Source organism: Fragaria vesca, linkage group LG5, assembly GCF_000184155.1.
Source record: "Fragaria vesca subsp. vesca linkage group LG5, FraVesHawaii_1.0, whole genome shotgun sequence".
NCBI lineage: Eukaryota > Viridiplantae > Streptophyta > Magnoliopsida > Rosales > Rosaceae > Fragaria > Fragaria vesca.
The window spans coordinates 875,361-885,446 of NC_020495.1; the positions used below are offsets into that span (position 1 = coordinate 875,361).

Sequence of the window (10,086 nt, forward strand, 5' to 3'; positions counted from 1 at the left end):
ACCTATCTATATCAAAGTGACAATATTGCTAGTTTTCTCCAGGTAAAAGCACAGAAAGAAGGTCAATGGATAAACCCAAAATAGCAAAAAACAGCGAAAAAATGTCTACAAAGAGCTAAGTGTGAAGATAACTTTACTTTTTTTTTTTCTTAAAAAAAAAAATTATTGTGAAGATTAAAGAAGAAAACCCACGTCATCAAAACTACTAGAAACAATATTTCCTCGAGACTTCCTCAATTGAGCGTACGGGCCTCGTGCTATGCGCGTCAGGTCCAATATTATTATCCTCTTTCGATCCCATCTTATCGTTTTGGGCTTTTAGCCGCCCCCGTCATCCAAAGATAGGCCGAGATGCTTCCTTCAAGTAGAAGTAGGACCCAGAACGAGTTAAGTGGATAACCCAAAATAGCACAAAACAAAAACTCAAAAAGTCTAGAAAGACCAAAAAAACCCCTCTGACTCCCTCAAGAGGCAAAACCACCATTTGCCCAAACAAAAAAAAGGCAAAACCACCAACAGTTTTAACGAACTTGCTAGAGCCAACTACGACCACATGTCCAAACCCCGACGAATCACACACTAGATAACAGAATCTATCTAAACCCAGAATATCCCGCTTGTAAATATCTAGCCAAAATATCTGACTAGAATCGTCCATGATTAAACACCCACGTCATCATGGATCACTACTATAAACGGCAAAATCCGAAAAAAAATACCAAAAGGGGGAAAAGAATAGTTCAGATTTAGAAATGTTTGTACATAAATCCGAATTAAACAATCAAACAATATGATATCACGCGCCAAGTGGAAAAAAAACCCGCAAAAATATCTTCGACAAGTAAGAAGGATACAATAAAACAAAGCAAAGAGGGCACCTGTCCATCTTCACGACTGGACACGTGGTGTCTTAGTGACTGCTAGTTTTACACAACCTCGCACAGCCACTCATACGGAGTAGCTCCAGAGGCTGAAATTCGGCTCGCTTTCCACGTCATCGGCGTCGCCCCAGTTGATGCTGTCCATGTAATGACGAGGTGGAGATAGCAGTAAACCCTCCGCCATGCTAGTCAGCAACCTCGGCATGTCGAAGACGGCCTCTTCGTCCTCGTAGAACCCTTCGTTCTTCTTCTCCGCCGAGTCTAATGATATCTTGGCGACTTCCTGATCCGCTTCATTATTACTTTCCTGATAGTAATCGTCCTCGCAGCTGCTCGAGACGCCGCCGAACTCCTGAGGCCGGAACGTCTCAGCAGCCTCGGCGGCGGCTCGGCGAATGTCGAGCTGGTCCTTAGAAGCCGGGACCGGCAAGCGCCACGCCGAGTCCGCGAAATTCAGGCACGCTTGCTTCCCGCGAAGCGCCAATGCCGCCACGTCATGAGCCCGAGCGGCCATCTCGGCCGTCGGGTACGTGCCGAGCCAGATCCTGGTCTTCTTGTTTGGCTCCCTCACCTCGCACACCCATTTGTTGTTGTTCCTCCGCCGCACGCCGCGGTACACCGGGTGGCGAGTCTCCTTGAACACTCGCCTCCCGGCGCGCTTCTTGGGCCGGCTGGAAGCCAAAATGACTTCCTCGTCGGAGTGAGCTGAGCGGCGGTTGGTGACGCTGGCGTCGGAGAAGGAGGAGGATTCCGGCTTGTCGATGGAGGAGGAGGAGTCGAGGGGCTGCTGCTGCAGGTTGGAGTCGGAGAGCTGCTGCTGGGAAGTGGAGCTATTCATCTGAAGTCGAGATCGACCTGGCTAGTGGTATTTTCTCTTGGCTGAGAGTAGAAGGAGATCGAGGAGTGCTACGTTGCTGAGTAGACTGTGTTTTTGAGGGTCAGACTATGAAACTAAAATGAAGAGTGGGAGGGGTTTATATACATTTGGATTGTGGGACCGGTGGACACGACCACACGTATAGTGAGCGTGGACAGGTGGCGGTTATCGGGCTAAGTTTCGAAAGTTGCATCACCGAGAGAGAGAACTTCTGGTGTGGAAGAAGAGGGACAGGTGGCAGTTCATACGGGGGAGAGGATGTGCCTCTCTGTAATGATCACGTTTTGGTTTTCAGGTTAAGGTTTGGACTGTGTGTGAACTCTATCTGATGTGGCTGCCAGCTAACATGTTGTGTCTCCCCCGGGGATACCACGGTTTTTGACTCTGGTAATTACGTAAAACCACTCTGGTAATCTTCATCGGAAAAAAAAGAAAAAAGAAAAAAAAAATGGTAATATCTGGACCTCTGCAAATATCAACAGGGGAAAATATCAAACAATATTGCCCATCTTGTCATGCGTCTTAACGAAATATATGACTGGTTATGTGATGTGATCATTTTAATAATAGAGAAAGAGTATCTGATAAACATTGTTGGTTATGTTTTATACCATAAATACTCAATTGTTTTTTTAATCTTCTCTATATTTGTTTTCTAAACCGATGACCATCAAACTGAACCATCCAATAGATATAGTTCTATATATGATCAGAATAGTCTCAAAATAGACTCTTGATGGAAGCCAGTTTATTGGCAAATGTTTTAGCAAATCTTAGCCATTCTCATCACGGTAAATAATGTAATTGATGCATATATATGAATCCCCACATCATGAATTCAAACGTTGGTGTTGCTTAATGTTATTTGCTGAATTATAAACGTGGTTAAGAGAGAGGTTACAATGTATGTTGGCTGATGGGCCCCAGATGGTTTAATTTTTGGGCTTAGGAAACCTTTGAGATACAGCGAAAAATCTAAAAGAAGAAATGTCAAAAATCTTGGTCATTCTATTTCTTCTTCTCTATGCCTTGATTTTTCCAAGTTCTCACTCAGATGCAGCATGCGCTCATTTTGATGTTTTAGGATCAGGTTGTCCGTGTAGGTTTTGTTATTTTGTTTGTAGTTTTGGTGTTTTATGTTTCTTAATTAAAAAGAAAAATAAGCTAGTCCCTCGATTATGGATTGTTATCACTCTAGCTAGTAGCTACCTTGGATCATCATGACCAACATATGTCGACTCTGGTTTGAACAGAATGTTTCCAATGGTGGGCAGTAAAATTACCACGTGCATGAGAGGTAAGATTGTGAACTGAGAAATGCAAAGCTAGTAAGCAAAAAATTGAACTGACGTGACGTCACCGGCATGATGTCGGATTGTCAAGATGCGAGGATTGTCCACCGGTACATGTCGACCACGTCCGGAAATTTACAGTACTTTCGGTTTTTTGCTTTTTCTTCTTTTGAGCAATGTCCACCTCATAAAAAAAATAACAGGTGTTGGCTTGTGATTGACTGGTGGCACCGCTGACGTGGTGTAAATGAGGCACCTAAGAATTCCTCGGCTCGGGAAATTATAAACCGTACACGAACACCTGATGACATTTGATACATTTTAATATTATTATTGGTCCAAGTGTTTTTATTTTATTTATAATTGATCAATTTATTTTTTCATTTTTTAAAATTAAATTTGCTGATTCCATGATCATCAAATCACAACCACCCATATATGATAATTGTCAACTCTTTTCTCATAAGAAATTAAGTTATATAATTAATCGATTACATCACATGACACTCGGCTTAAAGGGCCATGACTTGATGACGATGGATTAATAGACTAAGACCACCACCACGCTCTTTCACAATACCCACCTAACATTCATTCTCCGACAACCACACCGCCGTCATGGGTGCCGAACAACCCGTAAAGTTCCGATCTGTATTTTTATCTTTCAGTTGGTTTGGTTTGTTCATTTGTGTGGTGAAATGTGTTATAATGTCTAAACTCTCAACTTAATTTGGTGTTGTGTGCAGGTGGTGGAGAGAGAGAGTGAAGAGCTAGAGGCGAGGGAGAGAGATGAGACGGAGGAAAAGAAAGATGCTGAGAAGAAAGGTGAGGTGGGTTTTGAGCAGCAGCAACAACAACAGAGTCAGAGAGATGATGTTCGTATGTCAATGTTGCAGAGGCTTAACCCTACAAACCCTTTGAGGATTGCTATTAATCCTAAAACCAGAAGCGCTGCTCCTCCTCCTCCCATGAGGTTCCAACAGACCCATAATGTCAGAGACTCAGAGTTCCTACTGCTACTCCTTCTCCATCTCCTTCTGACTTGTCTCGTCAGAAGGAGAGTGGGACATGGAGAGCTTGGGTTTGGTTTGATCGGAAATCTACACTACTTCCGGTTTCTGGCTTTTTCTTGTTTTCGGCAATGTCCACCTCATCAAAATTAACAGGTGTCGGCTTGTAATTGATTGGTCGCACGGTTGAAGTGGTGCGAGTGCCGCACCTAAGAATTCCTCGTCTGGGTAATTGCCTCGGATGAAATTGTGGGGTTTGGGCCTGGAAACTTCGTAGGCTGAGATGCGGGCCTTTATATAATTTCTCTATGGGCCTGGCAACGATTTCTTCTGAAAAGAAAAAACCACTCTGGAAATATCTGGACCTCTGCAAATATCAATATGTTAAAATATCAAACAATAGTGCCCATCTTGTCATGCGTCTTAACGAAATATATGATTGGTTGCGTTTTGTGATCATTCTAATAGATAAAAAGTATATGATAAACATTGTTGGTTATGTTTTAAACCACAAAATGCTCATTGTTCTTTTAATCTTCTAGTTATTTGTTTCCTAAACCAATAATATCATCAAACTGCTTTATCTATTAGATATAGTTCTATATAAACCACAAAATGCCTGATAAAAAGTATATAATAAACATTGTTGGTTATGTTTTAAACCACAAAATGCTCATTGTTCTTTTAATCTTCTCCACATTTGTTTCCTAAACCAATAATATCATCAAATTGCTTTATCTATTAGATATAGTTCTATATAAAGTAGATCAAAATAGTCGCAAACTAGTCCCTCAATGGAAGACAAATTCTTGGTAAATGCTTTAGCAAATCTTGGTCATTATGACCACGGGTGGATGTATTGGATCCCACCACGGGAATTTTATGATATGAAACCCTCAAGTCATGAGTTCGAACGCTTGTGTTACTTAATGTTATTTGTTGAATTATAAATGTGGTTAGGAAAGGGGTTGCAATGCCATGTTAGCTGGCGGGCCTCTGACATGTTAATTTTTGGGCTTCGAAAGCATTTAAGATACCGCGAATAATCTGAAAAGAGGGTGTCAAAAATCTTGGTCATTCTATTTCTTCTTGTATGTCTTGATTTTTTCAAGTTCTCAATCAGGTGTAAGATGCGCTCATTTTGATCTTTTAAGATCAGGTTGTTCGCGTGGGCTTTGTACCTTTGTTTGTAGTTTTGGTGTTTTGTGTTTCTTAATCGAAAAGAAAAAAAGCTAGTCCCTCTGGTTATGGATTGTTATCACTCTAGCTAGTAGCTACCTTGGATCATCATGACCAACATATGTCGACTTTGGTTTGAACAGAATGTTTTCAATGGTGGGATGTAAATTAACACGTGCATTAGAGGTAAGAGTGTGAACTGAGAAATGCAAAGCTAGTAAGCAAAAAATTGAACTGACGTCAATTGGTCAATGACGTGATGTCGGATTGTCAAGATGCGAGGAATGTCCACCAGTACACGTCGACAACGTCTGGGTAATTGCCTCACATGAAATTGCGGGGTTTGAGCCTGGAAACTTCGTAGGCTGAGATGCGGGCCTTTATATCCTTTCTTTATGGGCCCGGCAACGATTTCTTCTGATCCAAGTTTTTTTTTTTTTTTTTTTTTCGGTGTTGATCTAATTAGGGCCTTTATATCATTTTTTTTAGATGATTTCTGACTCTAGTGGTGGTGCTCCTGCAACTCTCCAAAACAATTTAGGGTTGTTTAATGGCCCAACTCAATCCAAGAGCAAACCCAAACCAACCCAACCAAGCTATTCAGGGATTCTCCTTGAAAGAAATTATTTGAAAATAGTAAATACTGGCTTTAGGTATCAGTATTGGAATATATGTTCAAAGCTTACTAATAGATTTCGACAGACAATAAATTGGCAAACTATACAATAATGTACGTCGTTGACATGTATCGAGGGATCTGATGTAAAAGTTTATACTTAAGGGAGTTAAGGCAATAAAAATTGAGTTGTAAACAACATTATCTCTTCGTTTACGCGTTTGGACAATTGATACTTTCGTTTCATTTTTTATTGAGATCACACGGTTTTCTCAAAGACTTTTTTCGGCCCAAAGGCTAATCTGTGCTGGGAGATTTTGTCATAACTCTTCATCCTCATTTGCCACAAAGAATGGATTGTGATTTAACTTAATCAATATTGGTGGGATTCGAACATAGATATGGGGTTCGACACATAGGCTCTTACAAACTCGACATCTTAACGATATGTGGTTGTCACTTTCTCCGAGTTTTCAGTAATGATTTGTGATCTCAATATCGTGTCAATATCTACGGTCGAGGGGAGTTCACTAGTTAAGCAGGGGTTCACAACAAAATAACTCATGCATGGATCTATGATCTATATGCGTAGTTGCATTATGCAATAATGTATGTAGATAACAAAAGGAATGAGCAAAACAGATTTGAATTTTTACTCTCAATCAAGAGTCTATGTCCCAGACCAAAAGGGAAGGCCCCCAAGCAGCAGAAAAGCTAAAGAGAAGAGTCAAGCCTCATGAATGATAGAACATGTCTACATATCATGACATGAAAACTAACCAAATCAAAAAAACTCGAAGAATGTGATCATTAAGCTGGACGAGTTTGAGGACCTTCTCAACCTATAATATGCCCATACCAGGGCCCCCTGATAAACAAAGCGATCTAGTTTTTTCTTTTGAATTCGATTTCGAAAGGCCGAAAGCAGATATCAGATAGCATTGCTGCGAGGACGTCAATCACATTGAAAGGCTTGTTCCCCCTGGAAATGTAGAATTAATGTATCGGGAAACTAAACCAGCAATTGTCATTTTCATGGTGAAATGTTTTTCCTTTTCCCTTTGTCTCTGGGAAGCATTTTCCTACTGTTGGTAGGGTACAGTGTTCTGCAATCTCAATCCAAAATTACTCGAGGTGAAACAGGTAGTGAATTTTGTTCGTCTTTTGATTGAATTCGATCTTTCATATGGTTAAGGAGCCCTACGAAATACATGAAAATGTCCAGGACTTAACTGCATGACATATTCATGCTAGCTTAATTTTCGAACAATTAGTCAATTATGGTCAATAATAGAGCTTAATTTTCGCAAGCACATACTGTGTCGAAGTGACATTAGTATCTTTTCCTAGATCTTCCTCTCATCTCGTTAGGAATGATCCATTGTATTATGTATGATTCAGTCACCTTTAGAAGCTGCCGACCATATGCGTGTTTATGTATAATACCAATAATTCACATCTGTTGTTTTAATTTGGTTTTGATTTTAAGAAATTTGTTTTTAAACTCTACCGATCTGCATTTTTTGGTCCCTTTAAATCTGGCCTAACTTTGCTACTAAGTACTAAGTGAAGTTTAATTTCTTTCTTCCATCATTCCGTTCATTCAAACTTTTTAATCTGAGAACCCTCTTTTCCTTTTCTTAAAAGATGTTTTCCTATTTATTCTTTTTATTCTCTGTAGAAAAAGAGAAGAAGAAAAAGAAACTCAATATCCTGTGTATGTAGTTAGGTCTCTGTCACATGCCTGATGATTGTTTTGATCATTGCCCTATATTTAATTTTCTGAACAAAAATATAAAGCTTTAGAGGAATCATTGCAGTCCTCTCCGTTGAGAGAAACCCTACCTCATAGATTTTTCTTTTGTTTTTTCAAACAGTTTGATACTTCTCTTAATATTTTCTTAATTTATGTATAGTCTCGTATTAATGCATGTTATCGGTAGTGAATGTTTCTTGTTTTATGAATTATAGAAGAATCGTTTGTTTGACGAATTAGATTTCAGTGGAAGTTGATACCAATCTTTGCTTTTTCATATTGTAATAGAGTAGTTGAGTCTTCCAAACTACCGATATAGTGATTTGGGTGGACGTTTGTTTGTTTGCTAACGTCCTTCTAGGATTTGTAATAACTATTTTCTTAATAAATCAATTTCTCACATCAATGGAGGTTTGCCGAGAGGTATAAGCATCGCCTCCTTTTCTTTTTCATTTACTTCCCGTTTCCAATTAGATACCAGTTTTCCCTAGCTGGTCTGGAAAACGTTTTTGGAACACTACTAGAAAAAAGAAGAAGGACTTAGGCGAGGAACAAGAATCGTCGCCGAATTATGAAAATCCGTTACCCCAATGCGTATGTGATGAAATGTTCGTCGTCGCTTAAAATTCGTTATCCAGGTCTGATCACTTAGGTCCTTAAGATTTGAAGGATCCAAGTAGGTTTGTTAATCTTGTCAGTTGAATACAACTATTCCAAACGACTAAATCTGTTATCATCTGCACATGTTAATCTCTAAGAATCGCGAGAAAAATACTGAAAATGTAGTAGGTAGCTAGAGGGCTAGCAGTTGTATGACATATATAGAAGCTTGATGAGTGGATGGTTTATATGAAAAGCCAATTTGGTTGAGACAAACCTTTTCTGAGAGAGAGTGATGCATCACCTACCCATAGATAATTGTAGAAGAAAAGTGTTTGGAGGCAATGTCGGCCATACTTGTCTCCCCACAGTCAAATTAAGCACACTTTTTTTGCTCATTCAAACAAGTTCGAAGGATTATTACTTCTTCTTCTTCATCAACAGCAGCTTGTTTATGCATCTCGATCAGAAAACCCCACAAAACACATCGATTTCTTTTGGTTTTTATGAATGTAAGGTACCCAGCAAGCTGACTAACCACACCTTTTCAACACTGAAGGACCCTGCAATCCCTTTCAGACTAAAAGCCGGAGCAACGTCAGAGATGTAGAAAAAAGCAAGAAAATTCAAGTTCTACAGGCATGGCCGACTTGCTCAAACTTCCCCCTTTCGTAATTTTTGCATGAATATATGTAATCATGAATGACGACCCAATAAGGAATCTTGAACAGTTACCTTTATACTTAAAAAAACTACAAGGTACTATCGAATAAGAATAGTGTGAGATGATTAACGACTTCAGTTGTTGGTTAAATTAATCTATTCTGTCTAGATGTGGAAAGGATTATCTAATATTTAGTCTGGATTTGGAAAGGATTCCTGATGATATGATCTTCAATAATATAATTTCACTACCTGCCGACCTCAAGCTCAACCAATCTTGGCACCCTTTCGGAGACACTAATTGAATAGTAATACTTGAAAGGTTCGCAGTAACAGACTGACTTTCAAATATATCATTTATACGGTATGGGATTAATGGATTACAGATTACATGCTAGCTAAGAAGAGCTAGCTAGAACCATCTTCAACTCATCGGATGTGCCTTAAAATTTGATGGTGGTCTTCTATAGTTTCATATTGTCGCCCAACTAGGCTCCGTCGTATCAGATGTGCGCGTCAAAATGCATACATACTGCTGATGTACTCTTGCCATTTTCACAAGAGCCGAACTTGGTTTTGGTTTTCTGTTAGTTCGAGTCAAACTTGTTTGCATTGCTATACAATATCACTTCGTGCTTTGTGTTTGTCTTACTATTTTATTCTGTGGTACTCCACAAGAGATGTGAGAAATTGACAAGAGAATGCTAAATTGTCTCCTTAAAGAAGTGAAATCGTCTGGTAGACCCTTCATGGCTGCAGGGTAGGGTTTTCCAATATATTGCAGAATTGAAGCTCATCAATCTTTCAATCCTTGACAGTTGACACGTCTATTTCTACGATTTAACTCTTTTTTGCTTCATTCAGGTACGAGTACGACTCTTATTATGACAGAGTAAAAGGGATAGTTGTTTCAAGTGCGCTATCAAATTTGTTTGAAGATAAAAAAAGCGCAATCAGTACTTATTCTACTCGATGCATTTGATTACATTCTTCTCTAACGTTGCCATAACATGCACTTACGGTGTCTACTGTTTAGTTTACTGTTTATACTAGACCCATGTTTATGGTCTCCCATTCTTGCAGATGCTGAACTATCACCAGCAAACTTTTACTGCTTGCTATAAGTGAATCCAAGCAATGGAGAAACCACAGCCAGAGAAAAATGGAGTTGATATGGTTGCATCAATAATTCTATATAATTGAACCCGACAA

The 10,086-nt window shown here is 39.4% G+C and overlaps 1 protein-coding gene across 1 annotated transcript; it reads right to left on the reverse strand.

The window, feature by feature from the left end:
* Positions 1-948: 948 nt before the first annotated feature.
* On the reverse strand, positions 949-1,813 carry LOC101298019 (dehydration-responsive element-binding protein 1F-like). The gene has a single exon (XM_004298723.1). It carries the CDS (start codon positions 1,717-1,719, stop codon positions 949-951), a length of 771 nt encoding a protein of 256 aa, XP_004298771.1. The 5' UTR covers positions 1,720-1,813.
* Positions 1,814-10,086: the final 8,273 nt, after the last annotated feature.